This window comes from Gopherus flavomarginatus, chromosome 2 (genome assembly GCF_025201925.1).
Source record: "Gopherus flavomarginatus isolate rGopFla2 chromosome 2, rGopFla2.mat.asm, whole genome shotgun sequence".
In the NCBI taxonomy this organism is placed as follows: domain Eukaryota; kingdom Metazoa; phylum Chordata; order Testudines; family Testudinidae; genus Gopherus; species Gopherus flavomarginatus.
The window spans coordinates 162,081,946-162,108,005 of NC_066618.1; the positions used below are offsets into that span (position 1 = coordinate 162,081,946).

General features: G+C 56.5%; 1 protein-coding gene across 1 annotated transcript in view; it reads left to right on the forward strand.

Moving 5' to 3' along the window:
- The window catches only part of HR (HR lysine demethylase and nuclear receptor corepressor), a 75,423-nt gene that overhangs the window by 2,847 nt on the left and 46,516 nt on the right, over window positions 1–26,060 (forward strand). Inside the window, 3 exon segments of the mRNA XM_050939835.1 lie at window positions 12,568–12,693; window positions 24,109–24,277; window positions 25,753–25,938. Of these exon segments, the coding sequence (XP_050795792.1) occupies window positions 25,864–25,938 (75 nt within the window). The 5' untranslated portion in view covers window positions 12,568–12,693; window positions 24,109–24,277; window positions 25,753–25,863.

Consider the following 26,060-nt stretch of genomic DNA (forward strand, 5'->3'; position numbering starts at 1 on the left):
TGGTTCCCCCCAGTTCTACTTCCCCTTGGGGAGCCCACTCCCGGTACAGGAATCCCTCCTCCTGCAGGACTCTGTCCCTACAGCCTTCCCCAAGGGGATTTGCAGCGCTGTGGCCAGCAAGTTCCCTCAGCTTCTCCAAGGAGGGATCCTTCTGCAGCTCGGTCTGGGATTCAGCAGCTGGGGCAGGGAGTGTGTCCTGTTCCCTCTTGCTGGCTGGGCCTGGGGTCACAGCCCCGCTGAGCCCTGTCCCTGGTAGCTCCCTCTCTGCTGTGCAATCACTTCCCAGCAGCACGTCTGGACCAGGCAAACCTGTTTGGCAGCCGACCTGCCCTGCCCGGGTGTCCCCCCACTCAGCTGGGGTCTCAGCTCCCCCCATGCTCAGCGCTGCTCTTGCTGTCCCAGTGGGGGCAGGCAGCGAGCTCTCTGCTCTGGTCACAGCATCAGAGCCAGCGTGAGCCCCCTCTCCAGTGTGCAGGCGGGCGGGGAGCATCTCTCCCTCCCACTCAGCCCCAGGGGGCTGGTTACAGGCAGGCAGGTATCCTGAGCCCAGCAGCCCCTCCCCCCTGCCAGCCGGGTCATTTGCATTTTCATTGACCATTTCCATCCTAGCCAATTGGTTCCCTGGATTTGAATTCAAACCCTCAGCCGTTACAGGAGCGGGGCCTGGATCCTGTCCCAAGGGGAGACAGTCACCCCCCAACAGGGCCTCCGAGCCGATATCCTGGAGAACCCCAACTACCAGCCAGTTCGACCCCTCCTGGGTCTGCACAGGGATCTGGGCCATAGGCAGGGCGAGGGGCTTCACCCCAGGGAACTGCACCCAGGTCCCATAGCCCCTCAGCATCTGGGGCTGCACCACCACAGTTCTCTCTGTCCCAGGGTCTCGCCCCTGCAGGCGTGTTTCCCCACTGACCCCTGGGCAGCCGCCTATGTCTCTCTGCTCCACCATCACCAGTCCACGCTGCTGCTGCTTCTCATGCAGCTTTTCCTCGGGCTCTTCCTTTCTCTCATGGTCCTCTCGCTCTCTCAGGCTCTGCTCCCATCCCATCCGTCTCCAATCTCCTGATGGGGAACCCAATCGTGAAGACCCTCGTCTGATTGGGGACCAGACTCCCGGGGATGCCTGGCTGATGCTCCAGCTGCTCTCAGATCCTCTTGTAGCCCCATCTGGGCCAGGAATCTGCTCCTCAGAGCAGTGCTTCTCCTCCAACTGCACGATTAACTGTGCCTTGGTGAATTTCCCCATGCGTAACCCTCTCTTTGTGCACAGGATCACAATGTCCTTCTCAAGGAGATGGTGATAGGCGATCACTTCACTGTTCCCAAGTGGCTTTGGACTCACAGGCCTGTGTGCTCTTGGCTCCCACATGGTTTCCAGGAAGAACCCCGGGTGTGCCAACCCTTCTCGTGGTCACCACCTCTTTGCCAGGGTCGAGCTGCAGACTCCTCCGCCCCTGGGACTGCTCCTGCAATCCCCTGGGGAACCCTGCTACTGCAAAAATCCTTCTCTCTCCCAGGGTCGAGCGGCAAGCTCCTCCGCCCCTGAGACTGCTCGCTGCAGTCCTCAGGGGGACCCTGTTACTCCAACAGTCCTTCTTGCTGGTCACACACTCCCAGAGGTTAACTGCCCCCTGAAACCGTCCCCCTCTGAGCCTTCAGCACGCCTGGTCCTCATTATCCCTCCTTTGTTTTACTGCTCCCCAGTCACTTACTGCAAGCAGCGCCATTCACGGGGTGCAGTACGTCCCGCCGCTGCCACCAGTTGTCATGGAGTCACCGGGCGATGCTCTGGAACTGCTCCCCACCAAGCCAGGCAGGACTTTGGGGAGCCTCCTCTCCCTTGGAGCAGACTTGTTCAGGGCAAGAAGCTCACAGGTCTTCACCTCCTGGGTCTCTCCTTGGAGCATTCAGCATCCTCTGCCCCTCCGTGCGCTTCCCACAGCGAGTCCACCCCAGTGGGGTCCTGGGGAAGCCACCGGGTTCTGCACCCTCACTTTGCAGTCAGACGTGACTCGCAGCCAGCCAGTAAAACAAGAGGTTTATTCAATGACAGGAACAGGGTCTAAAACAGAGCTTGTAGATACAGCGAACCGGACCCCTCGGCTGGGTCCATTCTGGGGGGCAGTGAGCCAGACCCCCAGGTCTGCCCTCCACCCTTGACTCCAGCCAGCTCCAGACTAACAACCCTCCCAGCCCCTGCTCTCTCCTCAGCCCCTTTCCTGGGCCAGGAGGTCACCTGATCCCTTTGTCTCCAACACCTTCAGCTGGCACCTTTGCAGAGGAGGGGCCCAGGCCATCAGTTGCCAGGAGACAGAGTGCCAGGCATTTAGGTGCACTGGCCCTTTGCTCTGCCAGATACTTAAGAACTGCCATGGGGACACTGAGGCACCAACACAGTACTCAGAGAAAACATTAAGAACTTTCCCAGTTCGTCACATCTCTCCCCCCTTCGAGACCGAACTGAGCGAGGTCACTTCAGCCAGTGACCTGGGGAAGTTCGAACCCACCAAGGTTCCCATGGATGCCCCAGCGTCTCTCCCATTCCTTGGTGTGAGTTACACCAGTACAGTCCAGTCTCACGCCCTCCCTTAGGTCGGGTGTGCTTGATTGCACTTGCAGGCCGCATGTGGGAAGGTTTATGCAGCCCACACCCTTTGCCACCCCAGTACCCCTGGGTTTCAAGCTGGGATTGGGTCTTTTCCCAGCCCTCTGGTCTGTGATTCGGGCTCTCTTGGTTAAGAGCCCCCATCTTGGCCTTTGCCAGCTCTGGGCTTGGGCAGCCGCTTCCCACTTTGTGGCCCAGACACAACACCTCTGCCGTCCCCCCTTGCACTTTCCAGCTTTTACTGTCAGTCCCACCTCCTTGAGGCAGCCCAGCCCCCTCTTCACCTGGGACACCTGTTTCTCCCAGGTCTGGCTAAAGATGCACATGTTATCAGTGTCTGCCAGGGCCAAGTTGTCCATCCCCCTCTGCTTGTCTAGAATCTCCCCAGGCCTAGGCATGGGGTCGGCATCGGACACTGTGATGGCTTTAAGCTTCTGATAGCCCCCATAAAACCAGATCATCCTGTCTCGCTTGGGGATCAGCCCCACGGGTGAGGCCCATGGGCTGTAAAAACGGCTGGATCTCATCTAAAGCCAGCATGTCCCTGACCTCTCTCTCCAGGTTCTGGGCTGCTTTCCCAGTGACTCTGAATGGGGAACACCTAATGGGGAGATTGGCTCCCACCTCAGGGAAGAGATCCCCCAGGGGGTCTTCCCCCTTCTCCATCCAATCCTCCCCCTTCAGGTCCAGGGGTCCCCTCACTCTCCTCCCATCCAGCAGCTCGAACGGGAAGAACCCTGTGGATTCCTGGGGCACCACCAGCTGCCTCCTGGTTCCCCCCAGTTCTACTTCCCCTTGGGGAGCCCACTCCCGGTACAGGAATCCCTCCTCCTGCAGGACTCTGTCCCTACAGCCTTCCCCAAGGGGATTTGCAGCGCTGTGGCCAGCAAGTTCCCTCAGCTTCTCCAAGGAGGGATCCTTCTGCAGCTCGGTCTGGGATTCAGCAGCTGGGGCAGGGAGTGTGTCCTGTTCCCTCTTGCTGGCTGGGCCTGGGGTCACAGCCCCGCTGAGCCCTGTCCCTGGTAGCTCCCTCTCTGCTGTGCAATCACTTCCCAGCAGCACGTCTGGACCAGGCAAACCTGTTTGGCAGCCGACCTGCCCTGCCCGGGTGTCCCCCCACTCAGCTGGGGTCTCAGCTCCCCCCATGCTCAGCGCTGCTCTTGCTGTCCCAGTGGGGGCAGGCAGCGAGCTCTCTGCTCTGGTCACAGCATCAGAGCCAGCGTGAGCCCCCTCTCCAGTGTGCAGGCGGGCGGGGAGCATCTCTCCCTCCCACTCAGCCCCAGGGGGCTGGTTACAGGCAGGCAGGTATCCTGAGCCCAGCAGCCCCTCCCCCCTGCCAGCCGGGTCATTTGCATTTTCATTGACCATTTCCATCCTAGCCAATTGGTTCCCTGGATTTGAATTCAAACCCTCAGCCGTTACAGGAGCGGGGCCTGGATCCTGTCCCAAGGGGAGACAGTCACCCCCCAACAGGGCCTCCGAGCCGATATCCTGGAGAACCCCAACTACCAGCCAGTTCGACCCCTCCTGGGTCTGCACAGGGATCTGGGCCATAGGCAGGGCGAGGGGCTTCACCCCAGGGAACTGCACCCAGGTCCCATAGCCCCTCAGCATCTGGGGCTGCACCACCACAGTTCTCTCTGTCCCAGGGTCTCGCCCCTGCAGGCGTGTTTCCCCACTGACCCCTGGGCAGCCGCCTATGTCTCTCTGCTCCACCATCACCAGTCCACGCTGCTGCTGCTTCTCATGCAGCTTTTCCTCGGGCTCTTCCTTTCTCTCATGGTCCTCTCGCTCTCTCGGGCTCTGCTCCCATCCCATCCGTCTCCAATCTCCTGATGGGGAACCCAATCGTGAAGACCCTCGTCTGATTGGGGACCAGACTCCCGGGGATGCCTGGCTGATGCTCCAGCTGCTCTCAGATCCTCTTGTAGCCCCATCTGGGCCAGGAATCTGCTCCTCAGAGCAGTGCTTCTCCTCCAACTGCACGATTAACTGTGCCTTGGTGAATTTCCCCATGCGTAACCCTCTCTTTGTGCACAGGATCACAATGTCCTTCTCAAGGAGATGGTGATAGGCGATCACTTCACTGTTCCCAAGTGGCTTTGGACTCACAGGCCTGTGTGCTCTTGGCTCCCACATGGTTTCCAGGAAGAACCCCGGGTGTGCCAACCCTTCTCGTGGTCACCACCTCTTTGCCAGGGTCGAGCTGCAGACTCCTCCGCCCCTGGGACTGCTCCTGCAATCCCCTGGGGAACCCTGCTACTGCAAAAATCCTTCTCTCTCCCAGGGTCGAGCGGCAAGCTCCTCCGCCCCTGAGACTGCTCGCTGCAGTCCTCAGGGGGACCCTGTTACTCCAACAGTCCTTCTCGCTGGTCACACACTCCCAGAGGTTAACTGCCCCCTGAAACCGTCCCCCTCTGAGCCTTCAGCACGCCTGGTCCTCATTATCCCTCCTTTGTTTTACTGCTCCCCAGTCACTTACTGCAAGCAGCGCCATTCACGGGGTGCAGTACGTCCCGCCGCTGCCACCAGTTGTCACGGAGTCACCGGGCGATGCTCTGGAACTGCTCCCCACCAAGCCAGGCAGGACTTTGGGGAGCCTCCTCTCCCTTGGAGCAGACTTGTTCAGGGCAAGAAGCTCACAGGTCTTCACCTCCTGGGTCTCTCCTTGGAGCATTCAGCATCCTCTGCCCCTCCGTGCGCTTCCCACAGCGAGTCCACCCCAGTGGGGTCCTGGGGAAGCCACCGGGTTCTGCACCCTCACTTTGCAGTCAGACGTGACTCGCAGCCAGCCAGTAAAACAAGAGGTTTATTCAATGACAGGAACAGGGTCTAAAACAGAGCTTGTAGATACAGCGAACCGGACCCCTCGGCTGGGTCCATTCTGGGGGGCAGTGAGCCAGACCCCCAGGTCTGCCCTCCACCCTTGACTCCAGCCAGCTCCAGACTAACAACCCCTCCCAGCCCCTGCTCTCTCCTCAGCCCCTTTCCTGGGCCAGGAGGTCACCTGATCCCTTTGTCTCCAACACCTTCAGCTGGCACCTTTGCAGAGGAGGGGCCCAGGCCATCAGTTGCCAGGAGACAGAGTGCCAGGCATTTAGGTGCACTGGCCCTTTGCTCTGCCAGATACTTAAGAACTGCCATGGGGACACTGAGGCACCAACACAGTACTCAGAGAAAACATTAAGAACTTTCCCAGTTCGTCACATCTCTCCCCCCTTCGAGACCGAACTGAGCGAGGTCACTTCAGCCAGTGACCTGGGGAAGTTCGAACCCACCAAGGTTCCCATGGATGCCCCAGCGTCTCTCCCATTCCTTGGTGTGAGTTACACCAGTACAGTCCAGTCTCACGCCCTCCCTTAGGTCGGGTGTGCTTGATTGCACTTGCAGGCCGCATGTGGGAAGGTTTATGCAGCCCACACCCTTTGCCACCCCAGTACCCCTGGGTTTCAAGCTGGGATTGGGTCTTTTCCCAGCCCTCTGGTCTGTGATTCGGGCTCTCTTGGTTAAGAGCCCCCATCTTGGCCTTTGCCAGCTCTGGGCTTGGGCAGCCGCTTCCCACTTTGTGGCCCAGACACAACACCTCTGCCGTCCCCCCTTGCACTTTCCAGCTTTTACTGTCAGTCCCACCTCCTTGAGGCAGCCCAGCCCCCTCTTCACCTGGGACACCTGTTTCTCCCAGGTCTGGCTAAAGATGCACATGTTATCAGTGTCTGCCAGGGCCAAGTTGTCCATCCCCCTCTGCTTGTCTAGAATCTCCCCAGGCCTAGGCATGGGGTCGGCATCGGACACTGTGATGGCTTTAAGCTTCTGATAGCCCCCATAAAACCAGATCATCCTGTCTCGCTTGGGGATCAGCCCCACGGGTGAGGCCCATGGGCTGTAAAACGGCTGGATCTCATCTAAAGCCAGCATGTCCCTGACCTCTCTCTCCAGGTTCTGGGCTGCTTTCCCAGTGACTCTGAATGGGGAACACCTAATGGGGAGATTGGCTCCCACCTCAGGGAAGAGATCCCCCAGGGGGTCTTCCCCCTTCTCCATCCAATCCTCCCCCTTCAGGTCCAGGGGTCCCCTCACTCTCCTCCCATCCAGCAGCTCGAACGGGAAGAACCCTGTGGATTCCTGGGGCACCACCAGCTGCCTCCTGGTTCCCCCCAGTTCTACTTCCCCTTGGGGAGCCCACTCCCGGTACAGGAATCCCTCCTCCTGCAGGACTCTGTCCCTACAGCCTTCCCCAAGGGGATTTGCAGCGCTGTGGCCAGCAAGTTCCCTCAGCTTCTCCAAGGAGGGATCCTTCTGCAGCTCGGTCTGGGATTCAGCAGCTGGGGCAGGGAGTGTGTCCTGTTCCCTCTTGCTGGCTGGGCCTGGGGTCACAGCCCCGCTGAGCCCTGTCCCTGGTAGCTCCCTCTCTGCTGTGCAATCACTTCCCAGCAGCACGTCTGGACCAGGCAAACCTGTTTGGCAGCCGACCTGCCCTGCCCGGGTGTCCCCCCACTCAGCTGGGGTCTCAGCTCCCCCCATGCTCAGCGCTGCTCTTGCTGTCCCAGTGGGGGCAGGCAGCGAGCTCTCTGCTCTGGTCACAGCATCAGAGCCAGCGTGAGCCCCCTCTCCAGTGTGCAGGCGGGCGGGGAGCATCTCTCCCTCCCACTCAGCCCCAGGGGGCTGGTTACAGGCAGGCAGGTATCCTGAGCCCAGCAGCCCCTCCCCCCTGCCAGCCGGGTCATTTGCATTTTCATTGACCATTTCCATCCTAGCCAATTGGTTCCCTGGATTTGAATTCAAACCCTCAGCCGTTACAGGAGCGGGGCCTGGATCCTGTCCCAAGGGGAGACAGTCACCCCCCAACAGGGCCTCCGAGCCGATATCCTGGAGAACCCCAACTACCAGCCAGTTCGACCCCTCCTGGGTCTGCACAGGGATCTGGGCCATAGGCAGGGCGAGGGGCTTCACCCCAGGGAACTGCACCCAGGTCCCATAGCCCCTCAGCATCTGGGGCTGCACCACCACAGTTCTCTCTGTCCCAGGGTCTCGCCCCTGCAGGCGTGTTTCCCCACTGACCCCTGGGCAGCCGCCTATGTCTCTCTGCTCCACCATCACCAGTCCACGCTGCTGCTGCTTCTCATGCAGCTTTTCCTCGGGCTCTTCCTTTCTCTCATGGTCCTCTCGCTCTCTCGGGCTCTGCTCCCATCCCATCCGTCTCCAATCTCCTGATGGGGAACCCAATCGTGAAGACCCTCGTCTGATTGGGGACCAGACTCCCGGGGATGCCTGGCTGATGCTCCAGCTGCTCTCAGATCCTCTTGTAGCCCCATCTGGGCCAGGAATCTGCTCCTCAGAGCAGTGCTTCTCCTCCAACTGCACGATTAACTGTGCCTTGGTGAATTTCCCCATGCGTAACCCTCTCTTTGTGCACAGGATCACAATGTCCTTCTCAAGGAGATGGTGATAGGCGATCACTTCACTGTTCCCAAGTGGCTTTGGACTCACAGGCCTGTGTGCTCTTGGCTCCCACATGGTTTCCAGGAAGAACCCCGGGTGTGCCAACCCTTCTCGTGGTCACCACCTCTTTGCCAGGGTCGAGCTGCAGACTCCTCCGCCCCTGGGACTGCTCCTGCAATCCCCTGGGGAACCCTGCTACTGCAAAAATCCTTCTCTCTCCCAGGGTCGAGCGGCAAGCTCCTCCGCCCCTGAGACTGCTCGCTGCAGTCCTCAGGGGGACCCTGTTACTCCAACAGTCCTTCTCGCTGGTCACACACTCCCAGAGGTTAACTGCCCCCTGAAACCGTCCCCCTCTGAGCCTTCAGCACGCCTGGTCCTCATTATCCCTCCTTTGTTTTACTGCTCCCCAGTCACTTACTGCAAGCAGCGCCATTCACGGGGTGCAGTACGTCCCGCCGCTGCCACCAGTTGTCACGGAGTCACCGGGCGATGCTCTGGAACTGCTCCCCACCAAGCCAGGCAGGACTTTGGGGAGCCTCCTCTCCCTTGGAGCAGACTTGTTCAGGGCAAGAAGCTCACAGGTCTTCACCTCCTGGGTCTCTCCTTGGAGCATTCAGCATCCTCTGCCCCTCCGTGCGCTTCCCACAGCGAGTCCACCCCAGTGGGGTCCTGGGGAAGCCACCGGGTTCTGCACCCTCACTTTGCAGTCAGACGTGACTCGCAGCCAGCCAGTAAAACAAGAGGTTTATTCAATGACAGGAACAGGGTCTAAAACAGAGCTTGTAGATACAGCGAACCGGACCCCTCGGCTGGGTCCATTCTGGGGGGCAGTGAGCCAGACCCCCAGGTCTGCCCTCCACCCTTGACTCCAGCCAGCTCCAGACTAACAACCCCTCCCAGCCCCTGCTCTCTCCTCAGCCCCTTTCCTGGGCCAGGAGGTCACCTGATCCCTTTGTCTCCAACACCTTCAGCTGGCACCTTTGCAGAGGAGGGGCCCAGGCCATCAGTTGCCAGGAGACAGAGTGCCAGGCATTTAGGTGCACTGGCCCTTTGCTCTGCCAGATACTTAAGAACTGCCATGGGGACACTGAGGCACCAACACAGTACTCAGAGAAAACATTAAGAACTTTCCCAGTTCGTCACATCTCTCCCCCCTTCGAGACCGAACTGAGCGAGGTCACTTCAGCCAGTGACCTGGGGAAGTTCGAACCCACCAAGGTTCCCATGGATGCCCCAGCGTCTCTCCCATTCCTTGGTGTGAGTTACACCAGTACAGTCCAGTCTCACGCCCTCCCTTAGGTCGGGTGTGCTTGATTGCACTTGCAGGCCGCATGTGGGAAGGTTTATGCAGCCCACACCCTTTGCCACCCCAGTACCCCTGGGTTTCAAGCTGGGATTGGGTCTTTTCCCAGCCCTCTGGTCTGTGATTCGGGCTCTCTTGGTTAAGAGCCCCCATCTTGGCCTTTGCCAGCTCTGGGCTTGGGCAGCCGCTTCCCACTTTGTGGCCCAGACACAACACCTCTGCCGTCCCCCCTTGCACTTTCCAGCTTTTACTGTCAGTCCCACCTCCTTGAGGCAGCCCAGCCCCCTCTTCACCTGGGACACCTGTTTCTCCCAGGTCTGGCTAAAGATGCACATGTTATCAGTGTCTGCCAGGGCCAAGTTGTCCATCCCCCTCTGCTTGTCTAGAATCTCCCCAGGCCTAGGCATGGGGTCGGCATCGGACACTGTGATGGCTTTAAGCTTCTGATAGCCCCCATAAAACCAGATCATCCTGTCTCGCTTGGGGATCAGCCCCACGGGTGAGGCCCATGGGCTGTAAAACGGCTGGATCTCATCTAAAGCCAGCATGTCCCTGACCTCTCTCTCCAGGTTCTGGGCTGCTTTCCCAGTGACTCTGAATGGGGAACACCTAATGGGGAGATTGGCTCCCACCTCAGGGAAGAGATCCCCCAGGGGGTCTTCCCCCTTCTCCATCCAATCCTCCCCCTTCAGGTCCAGGGGTCCCCTCACTCTCCTCCCATCCAGCAGCTCGAACGGGAAGAACCCTGTGGATTCCTGGGGCACCACCAGCTGCCTCCTGGTTCCCCCCAGTTCTACTTCCCCTTGGGGAGCCCACTCCCGGTACAGGAATCCCTCCTCCTGCAGGACTCTGTCCCTACAGCCTTCCCCAAGGGGATTTGCAGCGCTGTGGCCAGCAAGTTCCCTCAGCTTCTCCAAGGAGGGATCCTTCTGCAGCTCGGTCTGGGATTCAGCAGCTGGGGCAGGGAGTGTGTCCTGTTCCCTCTTGCTGGCTGGGCCTGGGGTCACAGCCCCGCTGAGCCCTGTCCCTGGTAGCTCCCTCTCTGCTGTGCAATCACTTCCCAGCAGCACGTCTGGACCAGGCAAACCTGTTTGGCAGCCGACCTGCCCTGCCCGGGTGTCCCCCCACTCAGCTGGGGTCTCAGCTCCCCCCATGCTCAGCGCTGCTCTTGCTGTCCCAGTGGGGGCAGGCAGCGAGCTCTCTGCTCTGGTCACAGCATCAGAGCCAGCGTGAGCCCCCTCTCCAGTGTGCAGGCGGGCGGGGAGCATCTCTCCCTCCCACTCAGCCCCAGGGGGCTGGTTACAGGCAGGCAGGTATCCTGAGCCCAGCAGCCCCTCCCCCCTGCCAGCCGGGTCATTTGCATTTTCATTGACCATTTCCATCCTAGCCAATTGGTTCCCTGGATTTGAATTCAAACCCTCAGCCGTTACAGGAGCGGGGCCTGGATCCTGTCCCAAGGGGAGACAGTCACCCCCCAACAGGGCCTCCGAGCCGATATCCTGGAGAACCCCAACTACCAGCCAGCCAGACCCCTCCTGGGTCTGCACAGGGATCTGGGCCATAGGCAGGGCGAGGGGCTTCACCCCAGGGAACTGCACCCAGGTCCCATAGCCCCTCAGCATCTGGGGCTGCACCACCACAGTTCTCTCTGTCCCAGGGTCTCGCCCCTGCAGGCGTGTTTCCCCACTGACCCCTGGGCAGCCGCCTATGTCTCTCTGCTCCACCATCACCAGTCCACGCTGCTGCTGCTTCTCATGCAGCTTTTCCTCGGGCTCTTCCTTTCTCTCATGGTCCTCTCGCTCTCTCGGGCTCTGCTCCCATCCCATCCGTCTCCAATCTCCTGATGGGGAACCCAATCGTGAAGACCCTCGTCTGATTGGGGACCAGACTCCCGGGGATGCCTGGCTGATGCTCCAGCTGCTCTCAGATCCTCTTGTAGCCCCATCTGGGCCAGGAATCTGCTCCTCAGAGCAGTGCTTCTCCTCCAACTGCACGATTAACTGTGCCTTGGTGAATTTCCCCATGCGTAACCCTCTCTTTGTGCACAGGATCACAATGTCCTTCTCAAGGAGATGGTGATAGGCGATCACTTCACTGTTCCCAAGTGGCTTTGGACTCACAGGCCTGTGTGCTCTTGGCTCCCACATGGTTTCCAGGAAGAACCCCGGGTGTGCCAACCCTTCTCGTGGTCACCACCTCTTTGCCAGGGTCGAGCTGCAGACTCCTCCGCCCCTGGGACTGCTCCTGCAATCCCCTGGGGAACCCTGCTACTGCAAAAATCCTTCTCTCTCCCAGGGTCGAGCGGCAAGCTCCTCCGCCCCTGAGACTGCTCGCTGCAGTCCTCAGGGGGACCCTGTTACTCCAACAGTCCTTCTCGCTGGTCACACACTCCCAGAGGTTAACTGCCCCCTGAAACCGTCCCTCTCTGAGCCTTCAGCACGCCTGGTCCTCATTATCCCTCCTTTGTTTTACTGCTCCCCAGTCACTTACTGCAAGCAGCGCCATTCACGGGGTGCAGTACGTCCCGCCGCTGCCACCAGTTGTCACGGAGTCACCGGGCGATGCTCTGGAACTGCTCCCCACCAAGCCAGGCAGGACTTTGGGGAGCCTCCTCTCCCTTGGAGCAGACTTGTTCAGGGCAAGAAGCTCACAGGTCTTCACCTCCTGGGTCTCTCCTTGGAGCATTCAGCATCCTCTGCCCCTCCGTGCGCTTCCCACAGCGAGTCCACCCCAGTGGGGTCCTGGGGAAGCCACCGGGTTCTGCACCCTCACTTTGCAGTCAGACGTGACTCGCAGCCAGCCAGTAAAACAAGAGGTTTATTCAATGACAGGAACAGGGTCTAAAACAGAGCTTGTAGATACAGCGAACCGGACCCCTCGGCTGGGTCCATTCTGGGGGGCAGTGAGCCAGACCCCCAGGTCTGCCCTCCACCCTTGACTCCAGCCAGCTCCAGACTAACAACCTCTCCCAGCCCCTGCTCTCTCCTCAGCCCCTTTCCTGGGCCAGGAGGTCACCTGATCCCTTTGTCTCCAACACCTTCAGCTGGCACCTTTGCAGAGGAGGGGCCCAGGCCATCAGTTGCCAGAAGACAGAGTGCCAGGCATTTAGGTGCACTGGCCCTTTGCTCTGCCAGATACTTAAGAACTGCCATGGGGACACTGAGGCACCAACACAGTACTCAGAGAAAACATTAAGAACTTCCCCAGTTCATCACAACAGCGTCTGGCACATGGGGCTCTGGTTCGTAACTGAGGCTCTTAGGTGCTACTACACAACAAGTACTAATGATGATCTGGAAAAGAGGATGAACCAGGAGATGGCAAAATGTGCAAATGACAAATTTAGGTAAGTCGAGAGTGAGCAACTTCAGAGCCTCCCCCTGAGTTAGGTGAATGGTAACAGAAATAAACAAAAACTTCCCTGCTTGCGGGCACAAGCGGACCACTGACTTTCTTCCTGACCAGAGTCACTTTCTGGGCAATTGATTTTATAATGGTCCCATAGAGGGTTTCTTACACCTTCCCTTGAAGGCTGGAAGCGAGAGACTGGACTGAGGGAGCACAGGGTTGATCAGGTCTGGAGAATCTCCTTCCTGAGCCATGCAGGTGCCTGGCTTTGTGAGCTTTCTAGTTCCTAAACCTGTGGCAGACCATGGATAGGGGCAAGGGAGGGAGCCACGGCCCCTGGGCTGAGGCCTAGTCTTGGTGGCTACTGGGGCCTGCGCAGGGAGGAGAGGAAAGAGCGTTCAGCTGTTGTGTGCGATTTTCAGTTCAAGTGCGGCAAATCAGATGCTCTGGGTGCAGCCTCAGAATGGCAGCTCTGCCGTGAGGAGGGTGGGGAATGGCAGGCTGTTCACCATTTGCCCCTGCCAGGAGCCATGCCAAGGGGACGGAGGAGTATTCTGGGGAGATACAGTTGGACTCCTCAGCGCTGATGGCATTTGGTGATGATGAGTCTGTGCCTGGCTGCCAGGCACAGGAGGATTTCAGATCCTGGAGTATATCAAGGTAGCAACTGGGCTGCTCCGTGTGATGCCAGTCCTGGCTGGGCAGAAGTTGCTTTGCCCGGAAGTGGTAGGAGGTAGTTGGAAAGCCAGGCGGTGCAGCTGGAGCAGAAGGTAGGGGCCGGGCTCTGCCTTGTCGTTACTCATCTCTTGGACATAAACACACACTTAACTTTTCCAAATCCCTGCAAAGACCCCTTGGAGTGTTGCTCCTGGGAGGAATCTGATCAGGAGGTCAGGGAGGAAGAGCATCCCTTGCTGCAGTAGGTGTGAGATCCCACAGTGGGGCAGTAGCAGTCTCCTCATGGTGCAGCCAGCTGGCTTGTCTCCCTTCAAAGAGCTCCCGCTTTCCATGTTTGAAGGCCAGCTGGGGGAAAGGGGAGGCGGGAAGGTTTGGAGGAGGAGCAGGGAGCCTAGGTGCTTTGGGCCTGTGGGCTGTGACCTCATTCCAGGCTGGCTGTGCAGAGGTCAAGGTTGTGGTGGCCAGCTTCCCCCTGCAGCTCTTGGCTGTGTCGACCTGGGGCAATGTCTGGCTGGGGGAGGCTGGGGCTGCCTAGCAATGGCTAAGTGTGCCTGGTGCCTCTGCCTGGGGCTTGGCATGGTGGGTGCCGCTGGAAAGGCTGCCAGGGAGGGTTTGGTAAGTACAAGGGTTTGTTGGTCTGGGTGGGGGCCAGCTCCTGACCCCACAGGCAAGTCCTGGAGCTGCCACAGGAACTCTGCCCATCCCATACGAATGGGCATGAGTCGGGCCATAGAAAACAGTGTGTGAGCGCTTCCAGATGGCCTACAATGTGGAGCTGAAACTGGGTATGGTAGAGATTGTGAGATGCTGTATGTGAGGCTGGCCAGGACCCTATGGATTCTGGGTAACACAGAAAGTGGTCCTGAGGTTGGGTGGGGGTCTAGGGGACTTCTGGCTAATAGCAGGGCTGGGCACTGGGCCCCTGAGCTCCCAGGGTTTGCTATCCTCTGTACATACATTAGTGCAGATGTGGGGTCTGTGGTGCTGCTTCTCTTGGGTGGGTAACCCAGTGGGTGCCTTTCCTCCTGGGGGGCCAGGTTTGCTGGGCCCTCTGGCTCTGAGATGCCTATGCCTCCATCCTGGGCTCTCGGCACTGCTACCTTTATGCTTCATGCATCTTCATGAGGCCTGGATGCTGGGTACATATGCTCAGCCCTGTCTAAGCCCCCTGCTTCCCCCTTGCATTAATCCCACCCACACCTTTGAGGCAGCTGATGCAGCCCTTGGATCTGCAGCTGAACGCAGAGCCAGGGCTGTTCCAGGAATGGCTGTGAGCCCAGTCTCTCCTCCCTCTCTGGGCTGGCGGTGCTGCCTTGGCCCTGTAGCAAGCAGAGAGTGAGGGCCATCTCCCTTCCTTCTCTGCCCCACCCCAATGCAGGATTGTTCCCTTCACTCTGGGGCTTTGTCCAGAGTCTCTGAATGCTGCACCGACAGGGTTCTCACCATTCCCTGGGCAAGGTGCTTCCACAGGCTGAAGAGCTCGCTGTGGGGCATCCTATTCAGCCTCTGCTCTGCTCAGTTTCATCCCTTTGCTCATTGGACTCTCTCTCCTCCTTTCTTGGTTTTTGCCCCCTTCTGGGCCTTCCAGTCTGTTACATCCACCCATCTCCTTCTATGCCAAGCCCTGCAGTGAAGGGGCCAGGCCCTCCCCCACATGTAGCTGCTTACACCAGTGCTTGTGGGTGTGAAACACTCATGACTGGCTTAATGCTGGGGAGGGGCAGGGCGTTGGACAGCCAGGTCCCTGCCCTGAGGAGCCAACAGTCTCATGAGAGGAACGCTAGGCCGCAAACTAACCATGCAGTGACTCTATGCTTTGTGAGTCACAGCAGCCACGAGGAGCCCGGTGGGCAGCTGCAGAAGGGAGCTGACGGGGAAGAGGGTTGGAGCTGGCCCTGCTGTCTCCCAGAGGAGGGTGCGGACATGAAGGTGTGGGTGGGAAGAGGAGGCCTCTCGTGGCTGGTACTTTTTCCCCCATCCATGGTTGAGGGTTGGTGCTGGCAGAGTGAGGGGGGAGTGGGGCTGTGCAGACCCCCAAAGGGCAGGTTCAGGGGGGTGGAGACAGGGAGCCAGCAGGAGGGGAATGGGTGGCAGGGAGATGATGCTGGTTTTCTCCCTATCAGCCACTCTCCTCCCAAATTCCCCTGTGCCCTGGCGAGCCCTCTGTGCTGCTTTCTCCCCTAAGTGGTGCCCTGAAGAGCCCTCTCTGGCTCAGCCTCAGCAGCGTCCTCGCTTGCACGAACTGCATGTCCTAACCTTCCAGGCGGAGAGCCCAATCCTTCCTCACGAAGAGCTTTGGCCAATCTTATTTTTAAACTGTGGCTCCTTGCTGCCTGTCCAGCTGCGATGTCTGCATGAGTTCTGCCCCTGGAGGTGAGGGGGGGGCTTACATTCATGCTAAGCAGTGGAGCCCTGTGGAAAGGGGGTGACCCTGCTGGCTGCATGGAGGGAAGGCACAGCCAGGCCCTTGTTATGTGGGGCAGGACTTTGGGTGTGCTGCAGGGGGCCATGCAGCAGCCAGTGGGCGTTGGAGCAGATTAGATGGAGGTGGCTGGATTAGCTGTGTAAAACTGTCTTGGAGATGATTACTTAAAGCAGCGGAGGAGGAAGGCTAGGGGGCAGGGAGGAAAGAGGCCAGAAGTGGCCCGTAATCCTGCTCAATCTGCTTAGGCAGAGCGGTTCCTACAAGGATCTGGCTTGGCAAGAAGGATGCTGAAACAGGACTCTGTGATTTCCATGGTTGTTTCATCATCCCAGTGTGCTTGTAAGCCTCTGGCTCCTAAAGAGTTAAGGTCACTCTAGGGGCAACAGTGTTTCTCGCTGCTGGGAAACTCCACTCCCTTTGCTTGTGTAACCTTGCTGATGGCAAGGGCTTGATCCTGAGAGGTGCTGAGCATCCCTGTGCCACTGCTGTTAGGACTCAGCCCCCTTCCTGATGGTGGGCCTGATTCTGAGCACATCTTGTTCCCATTTCTGCAGGAGAAACCAGTATAACCACAGACTCCCTGGGCTGGGGGAAAGCCACAGCCAGTGGGCTTTAGTGAACAGAGCGATGGGAGCAAGGGATGTGTGAAGCTGTTTAAACAACATAAGTCTCAGGAAGAAAAGTGGCATCGTTATCCCTATTTTACAGGTGGGGAAACTCAGGCAGAGAGCGGTTAGGACTCCAGGGTCACAGAACAATTTAATGGCAGAGCTGGGAATAGATTTCACGAGTCCTGACTCCCAATCCCTGCTGCTCTAAGTGCTCGAGAACATCTGGCTCCCATCTTGACAGGAAAGATCTCCTTGCAGAGTCCTGCCTAGGATGTGGACACCAAGGAGGGGCATGGAGAGGGTTCCTTTCCCAGGAAGGTCTGGCCAAAGTCTGCCCATTGCTTCTCACATCCTCTGCCGGAGAAGCTGCTTGTGGGGTGTGTCTCACCAGCAGGTGCTGCTGAGGACAGAGACAGTGGGACCCTTCCCCCCCACCTCGTCCAGTGCCAGACACTGATACCAGCTGTGTTAGCTCACTGGCTTGTGCCAGTTTGCAGTCAGCAAAGCCATAATCTCCCTTTTGGCACGAGACCAGCAGAGCAATTATCGGGCTGACCTGAGCTCGCCTAGCCGTGGAGAAGTTTCTTTCCAGTCACCAACCTGCTGCCAGGGACCCATCTGTCTTGGGCTAACTGGGTGGGGTCAACACGCTACATAAATGCAGAGGCAATAGCAGAAGGGAAAAGTGACCACTCCCCTCCTCGCCTGCTCAGAAGAGCCAGGTTTCCCCTCCTTCTAAAGTTTCTCTGAGAATTTTGATGGGGGCTGGTTAGACCTAAGCATTGTAGGGGCAGGTGATGTGCAAAGTTCCCTCTGTGTGCTGCCAACACCTCTCTGTCCTAACCCACAGCTCTCTGACCTCTCAGTTGTGACCTGCAGCCGTGCTCTGATCTGTCTGAGCGGATGCTGCCGCTTCCCCAAGCCAAGCAGTGGTAGTGCCCAGACAGCCATTTTGGATTAGACTGAAAACCACTGTCATAAACAGATAAGAAAAGTTAATAGTGCAGAAGTACTTTATATCTCTTTGACTGTAAAGGGTTAACAAGTTCAGTAAGCCTGGTTGTCACCTGACCAGAGGACCAATCAGAGGACAGGATACTTTCAAATCTTGAGGGAGGGAAGTTTTTGAGCTGTGCTGTTAGTTTTGGTTGTTGTTCACTCTGGGGGCTCAGAGGGACCAGATGTGCAACCAGGTTTCTCTCCAATCTCTCCGATACAGGCTCTTATATGTCCAGAATAGTGAGTACTAGGTAGATAAGGCGAGTTAGGCTTATGGTTGTTTTCTTTATTTGCAAATGTGCATTTGGCTGGAAGGAGTTCAAATTTGTATTTTTGCTGAAAAGATTTTAATTTGTACTTGTATACTTAGGCTGGGAGGGTATTCCCAGTGTCTATAGCTAAAAACCCTGTATCTATTCCATCTTAAATTTACAAGATAACTTTTACTGTTTTTTCTTTCTTTAATTAAAAGCTTTTCTTGTTTAAGAACCTGATTGTTTTTTTTATTCTGGTGTGAGACCACAGGGGACGGGGTCTGGATCCACCAGGGAATTGGTGGAGAGAAAGGAGGGAAGAGGGAGAGAGAGGCTGATTTCTCTCTGTGCCAGGATTACTTTCTCTCAGAGTCTGGGAGGGGGAAAGAGAAGGAGGGAGGAAGGTGAATTGTCCTCTCTGTTTAAGATTCAAGGAGTTTGAATCACAGTGATCTTCCAGGGTAACCCAGGGAGGGGAAGTCTGGGAGAGGCAACAGTGAGGGAAAGTGTTTACTTTCCTTGTGTTGAGATCCAGAGGGTCTGGGTCTTGGGGGTCCCTGGGCAAGGTTTTGTGGGGACCAGAGTGTACCAGGCACTGGAATTCCTGGTTGGTGGCAGCACTACAGGTTCTAAGCTGGTAATTGAGCTTAGAGGAATTCATGCTGGTACCCCATCTATGGGACGCTAAGGTTCAGAGTGGGGAATTGTACCATGACAACCACCAACCTCATTTCACTCATTCGTCTCAGATTCCCAGACCAGACATCAGCTAACCTGCTCTGCTGCATAGCCCCAGCTGTTAGTCAGATCTGAACTCAGAGGCTCTGCTGCATCCACTCTCCCTTTGCTATCTCACCAGGAGCCAGCCCCCGCGTTCCCTTGTAAGAAGCCCCTGCTCAGGCAAGGCTATGAACAGCTGAGCACTTGATGTTCCCTGTGCGGAGGTTACAAGAGGCCACTAATCTTTGAGCCCAGGGCAGCTCACGTCTCTCTAATCAGCTTCCCCAGTGCTCGCTCCCTGAGTGAATGTACTAGAGCAGGGGTTTTCAACCTCTTTTTTTCATTTGCAGACCACTAAAAAATTTCAAATGGAGCTGCAAACTCCTTTGGAAATCTTAGACATTGTCCGCAGGGGTCTGCGGACCACAGGTCAAAAACCATTGTATTGCAGACAGCAGTGGGGCCAGGTTGCTGACCTGCCTCGTCAGGTTCCTGCTAATCCCCGTCTCTCACTGGCCAGGCTTCCCTGCCAGCATCTGCACACAGCATGGGCAGAGTGGCAAAGCCAGGAATAGAACCCAAGAGTTCTAGCTAGCAGAGATGTGTGGACCCCCTGCACTGGGTTGGGTTCCATGCACACACAGTGCCTGGCCTTTGGCACCAAAAGATTTTAGGCCAGATTTCTCAATCATTCCCTCATCCCCTGTGACCTTTCCAGAAGAGGTATTTGGCTGGGTTTCCCTTGTCCTGTTAATACTTCATGGACGGAAATACAGGGACAATGTCTGTGCAGTGCTCTGGGACGCAGGGAGTATATTCCAGAGGCAGGAGACTCCAGCCAGGATTCCTCTGTGCCCTGTGACCATGCCAGATTAAAAAGTGATCGCTAATAAAGCCTGTGCCAGTGTCAGACAGGGAGGGGTCTCTCTCAGCCTGGGTGGGGGGGCAGATAGTGGTGTCTCCCTCAGGCTGGGTGGGGGGGCAAATAGTGGGGTCTGTGCCAGTGTCAGATAGGGAGAAGCCCACCTGGGTTGGGGTGGTAGTTGAATCTGTGCTGGGGTCTCCCCTAGTCCCTTTGTTAAGGTGCACAGGCTCTCTGGGGCAGGGGTGTCTGTCTTGATGAACCGCGGAGCAGGAATGTTGTTAGTGGCCTTTGGTGATTCTGTTTGGATTGCAAGGGCTGTCTGGGCTCTCTGAATTCTCTACCAAGCAGGGCAGGAGGGTTGTTACTCTTAGTGGTTGGGCTTTCTAAACAAGATAAAATCTAACTGACCTTCCTTTGAGGGGCGAGGGTTCTTGCATCCCCTCCTGCCTGCCCGTTTGCCTACTGTGACTCAGAGGGAATCACTCTGTTTTTCGGAAGAGCTTGTGACTCTGGGTTTATGTTGGGCATGGGGCTCTGTTGAAAATCTGGCCCCCATGGTGGGTGCGGAGCACTTGGCAGCCTCGCACCAACAGCCCTGGGATGAAAAGAGAAAGTCCAGCTGCCTAAGTACACTGGTTATTAGAGGTATTCCAGGAGCAGCTGGAGGCATCAAACACTAGATGCTGGAGAGACACTTGGTGTGAGAGACAGTCCCTGCCTCAAAGAGCTCACAGTCTGAATGGACAAAGCCAAAGGGTGAGGGAAAGGAGGGGTTATTCTCCCCATGTTACATGTGGAAAACTGAGGCACAGACAGATGATGTGACTTGCCCAAGGTCACCCAGGGAATCTCTGGCAGAGTCAAGAATAGAACCCAGATCTCCTGATTCCTAGTGTAGTGCATCACTCAGAAGATCAGCAAAGAGTCCTGTGGCACCTTATAGACTAACAGACGTTTTGGAGCATGAGCTTTCGTGGGTGAATACCCACTTCTTCAGATGCAATACCCACCTCATGCATCTGACGAAGTGGGTATTCACCCACGAAAGCTCATGCTCCAAAACATCTGTTAGTCTATAAGGTGCCACAGGACTCTTTGCTGCTTTTTACAGATCCAGACTAACTCGGCTACCCCTCTGATACTCAGAAGATCATGCATCTTTCCTTGCTCATTGAATGGACGTCCCTTTTTCCACCACCAGTGCTTTGGAAACCCTCTCCAAGCATGTTTTCCCCACAACAATGGGTCTTGGGGCCATGTAAAGCAGCCCTTGGGCTGCCTATGCCTCATTCCTGCTCCTCACTCAGCTTGGTCAGATATGTCCTACAACCCTCCTTGTGGTGCTTTCTAAAAGGATGGAGACAGGGCAGCTTCTGGTATACCAGGAGGATGTGGCTAAGCATGAGCTGGTGTCCAGAGTCCCCCATGTGGGATCCCTGCCACACATAGACATCCTGGATAACCTCAGTCAGTCTTCTTGGATTGGATGTAGGGGAAGATGGGGGCAGAGTCAGTGGCCCACAGGCTGATGACTGCTGCATCATGCTGACCAAGTCGGGCAAATTCTTCTGAGCGGGAGGAATGCACTGTTCTCTGGGGAGCAGGAACAGAGTGCTCGCCTAGAGGCAGCCCCCCGTTGCCCTGGCTGGTTACTGACCGTCCTTGGCTGTTATGCCAGTTAAGCATGTGTGCAGGTGGCGGGGGAGCGCAGCTGGGAATGAGAAGAGCCAGAGGAACGGAACACTCTGTATTCTTGGCCTTGCTAAAGTTAAAAGGGTTTAGCTGGGTGTGATTTGGTGGGCAAGGTTCTGTGGCCTGCCAGGTGCAGGAGGTCAGCAATGGTCCCGTCTCACCTTATGGTCTATGATGGGTGAATAGGGAGGGGACGTGCTGCATAGGTCCCTCACCTGCCCTGCTAGGCACTGTCAAAAGGGCTACTCAGAAGATGGAAGGAGGAGTGGTTGTGCCAGGAACAGGGCCTTTACTAAAAGCCACTAGCTAGCACCCAAGTTCTCACCTGGCAGAGAATGGCCAGCCTGGTCCTGCCTTCCCCACATCTCAGCAAAGTCACTCTTTATAAAGATCATGGCATCTCCCAACAGGTGAGGCCAGGCCATGCTAATGCCTGCCTCCCTGGATACAGGGGCCTTGCCAGCCACTAACAGACAAAGACCCTGCTTCCCAAGGGGGTCTCTGAACAGGTGATTGATTCTCTTAAACTGGGCTAAACTAGCCCTAAATGGAGCCGGCCATTGCTCGGATTGGACTCCATGTGAACCCGCTTTCCTGGGGATGAACGTTCACCTCCAGCTTGCCAGGCAGCCACATTCCAGGTCAGCCAATCTCAATGCACCCGGGCTGGCACCAGCCCCTACTTGACGCTAGAGGTCAATAACTGGCGGAGGGAGATAAGATAGGTTGTTTATTCATTAACAGGCTGCAAAGACCAAATCTCTGTTGGACTCTTAGTCCTTGGGGAGGTCCTGGCCATGGGTCCAAAGGAAGTTACCAGCCAGGACTGTCTGGTGCCTTTCCCAGCCAGCATTTGGCATACATCTCCCTTAACACTGTTGCTGCTGGTACCTCTGAGCTGCTGTCAGTCGAGCTGCTGGAGCTTACTCCAGGCAGCAGGTGACTATTCATACCTGTATCTTTGTGCTTTTAACCATGCACAGAGTGAGAGGTGGGCCCTACCCCTGACAGCCCCCGTCTACTGTTCTGCCAGCCTGCCCCTGGCACAGTAGAGGTGCTCTCCCAAGTTATACCTGGTGTGCTCTAAGTGTAGATACTGGGAATGGCTGGCAACATTCAAGGAGTTAAGCTGGCAGCCCTGCTACTTGCACTGCCAGCCTGTGGGTAGGAATGGAGGGAACAGGCTTTGAACCCCTGAGGGAGAGATGGGTCAGTATATACCAAGGCTGCTGCAATGGGCCCCCCAGCTCCCTATAAGGGTCCAGACAGACCCTTCCTTGCTAACCACTCGGTGGGCTCAGCAAAGGGTGTAGCCAGCTCCCTTCCTGTCCAAGCTGTCAGCTTGGGCCAGCCCAGGTGGGACCCCATTTGCTCTGGCTGGCTGATACCTGCACCCTCGGTCTGCATTAACCTTTCCGATGCTGCACACAGCCCCTTTCCTCACCCCTCCAGAGAAGCCCATCAGTCAGCCAGACAATAGGAAAGGTCTTTACCATTAAATCGGGGCCCAACCCAGAATCATCTAGCAGGGGTTGAGTGATGGGGGCTATTAGGTCTATTAAAAGATGATTTGTGCCTGACCCAGCCCCATTTTGGATAGAACAGAACCCACACCTGACCCAGGATGTGTGGCAAACCCACAAGCTTGCCTGTGTGCTTGCTTGTGGGGACAGGGTACAGATGGGAGAGAATGACTTGACGGAGGTCTAACAGTGTGGTCTGCCCCTTCAAGGGCCGGGGCAAACTAGTCCTGTTCAATTATCAGACTCAGTTAGGAATGGGTCAAGTGATTGCAAACTAGCAGTCAGGTGTGCTCAGGGGAGAGTGATGGGTTTTGAAGTAGGGGAGTTAAAGAGGTGTTGGGTTTTTTTTTGCCAACACTGAGGCAAGGGAAGATTTTTGGAGGGATGTAGCCCCATGTGGGCAGAGGAACTGCTTTATGTTTGAGTTAAGAGGAGGAACGAGGCAACAAGTGTACTGGGGGTTGCCTCTTTCTCTCCCCATGTACGAGTGAAACCTCAGACAAAGGGGCAGTTTCAGTCCAGTGATCGGTTTCCTTCCTGCCTCAGGTGTTAGGAATTTTCTGCCTCTGAATGGCTGTGCTCTGTCAGTTAGGTCCCTGGGTTAGGGACAGGACTGGAATCCAGTGCTAGGAGCAGGGAAGTGGGAGATGGATGGAGGCTGGGGAGCTCCTTGGAGCTGTACTCTGGAGCTCTTGTTCCACAGAGAACTGCAAACAGCTGTATACTTAGCAATTCCCAACATCCCATCTCTCCCCCTTTTCCCCACTCCTCTTTCTGATCCCTGACTGTTCCCCTTCCCCCCACTGATAGAACCCTCCTCCACTCTGCCTCCTAGGACCCTACATAAGTGACCCCCATCCCTAATCCATCTCCTCTCTTTCTCTTTCTGGATGCCCAGAGCAGGAGTTGAGAGAGAGCTGCTGAAAACTCACTCCTGTTGGGAAGGGGAATTATGGAGGCTGGTTTCCTGTTGCCTGCACGGCTCTCTCCGATCCTGCTGGGGCTGCCAGCCCCAGCACCTTGCCCATCCCTCGGCTTTCACCATGCAGCCTAGGAGTGCACTGGTCCTTAGCAGCGGCCCCAGATCTCTGCACCCTGCTGGGGGCATTTACAGGAAGGTCTAAGTCTCTTGTGATGCCCAAAAGGGCAGAGCGGTGTGGGGGGGAGGGATGCAAGCCAAATGCCTTTGTGATTCCTCTCACCAGCCCAGATGGATGGGGCACTGCTTGGTCCGAGCCCATATACTGAGGGAGCTCCTGCCCCCCTGTGACTGGCCCTGATTCAGCCTGAGGGAGCCCCCCGCACCACCACCCGAGACTGGCACACGCTCCACAAGCCCTAGCCGGCGGGAGCCCTGTCCCCATCTGACACTGGCACTGAAGCCTGGCTTGGATTCCCTCACTCTGTGTGTGTCCAACTATGCCTGCTGTCTCTCCCTTTCTCTCCCTCCCTCACCTCCGTCTGCCTTTCCCTCCTCCTTTCTCCACAGGCCCCCCTTCCCCCTGCCTGAGTCAGCTGCTGCCATTCAGAGGCCATGTGAGCCTGCACACACATGGCTCGCAGCACTGCACAGGGCTGTATTTTTAGCAGACAGTATCAAAAGCATAATTATGTCTGTTGTTTAAATGCAGCCTCTTTGTTGGCAGCTCGCAGAGCCTTCAGCTGGCTCCCAGGCTATGCTACCAACAAGGAGGGCAAGGAGACACAATGAGAAACCCAATCTCCAGCTGCTCTGAGATTGCCTGAGCCCAGAGGGGTCCAGGTGGCAGGGGATAGAAGTCCCCTCTCCAGGATCTGGGAATACCTTCCATTCAGGTAGGTGTAAGAACTTAGCTCCTTTCACTGTTCCCTCTGCTCTGGCTGGACCAACTGGGGGTGTAGGGGCTGGGGAAGAAGGGCGATAGAGCTACAACTCCCATTCCCCAAAAAACTTACTTCTGGCCCGCTAACAAGTCCAAGCTCCCAGGCCAGATGCATGCCAGGTGCTGGTTTCTCAGAAGGACATGGCCCAGAGCCTGCCAGTTGCTTACCTAGGGTGACCAGACAGCAAGTGTGGAAAATCGGGATGGGAGTGGGGGGTAATTGGAGCCCATATAAGAAAAAGACTCAAATCGAGACTGTCCCTATAAAATCAGGACATCTAGTCACCCTAGATGTGGGAGATGATTAGGCTGAGGGGGCAGAGAGGAGGCTGGCTGGGGTTTGTCAGAGGTGAGGTCAGGTAGGTTTTTTTGGGGGGGGGGGATTTTAGAACTGGGAAAAGGATGTGCTTGGAACAGTGGGGTGACAGGTGGCAAGGGGATGTTGGAGGATGTGGGGGTTGTTAAAGGAGTCTGTATTCCACATTTTAAGGGGAACCTACATTCCTTTTCTATTTCCTAGCCCTTTTACTCCCGTGTCTGGGGACTCACATCCCCAAACACCACCCTTTTTTTAACCAAAAACATGCCCTCCAGAATGTGCCAGCCAGGGCAGCATCAGGACTGTACCAATAAGTACTAAAAGCAATAGTCTTCAGGGGTTGTAACGGGGTTCCCCTTAGGTTCATGAGGTATAGGAGATGGATGGGGGTAGCCAGCTGTCTGTGTTCTGAAGGGTACATGGATCCTGCTGGGTCCCAGGCAGACTGGGATTGGAGCAAACTGAAGGGTTTAGTTTATTAAAAACAAAAAAGTCCATCTATAAAAAGCTCACCTGGTATAGAAGTGGGGAGGGATCTGTCTCTGCTGGCAGCATTAATTCATAATAATATTGAATCCTTTGAATTTCAACAGCACTCACTCCACTGCATATGTGTAAGCACTTTGCAAACGTTAAGCCTCCAAACTCCCCATGCAGTAGGTCCTCATGTGATTAAAAGGAGAAACTGAGGCACTGACAGGGGAAGTAACTTGCCCTAGTGCCTGAGTGGCAGAGCCGAAAATAGAACTCAGGCCATGTTATCTAACCTCTAGACATCACTCCAGTAGCAGGACTGTGAACAGAAGCCAGTACCCCTGCTCTAACCACTGAAGTCGTGGTTCTCAACCTTTGGCTCCAGGACCTTACTTCCATCTAGCAATATGGCAGCGGTAATCATGGTGGTCCCAAACCCTTGACACCTATTTACCATCCTTCCCTCTCCAGAGTCATGGCCCTCCTGGCTGAGGATCCATGCCCTAGAACACGCTTCTCCTAGAGTCAGGAATGGAACCCAGGAGTCCCGACTCCCAGTCCCCTGCTCTAACCACTGCTTTCCAGCACACCTGGGTGCAGGCAGCTCATTTGCTCTTTTTCCTAATACTCTCTAGGTGACAACGTCTAGACTGGGTGTCACGGGGAAAAGTGAGGAGGGGTGACTGGCTGAGGGCAGATGGGACCCAAGGCTCCCTGGCAGCACCCATCTCCCTCAACATGCTCCTATGGCAGAGAGGCTCGGAGTGAGTGTAGGAAGCCTCAGCTGCTGCAGTGAAAGCCCTGGCTGTTCCCCTTTGGACGTGAGTTTTGGCACTGTTTGTCATTCTGACCTCGGCTAGACATGGGGCCTGGGGGTGTTGTTTCTGTTTCTGACAGGGTTTTTCTATTGCCTACGAGGGGCCTCCGGGTCTGGTCTGATCGG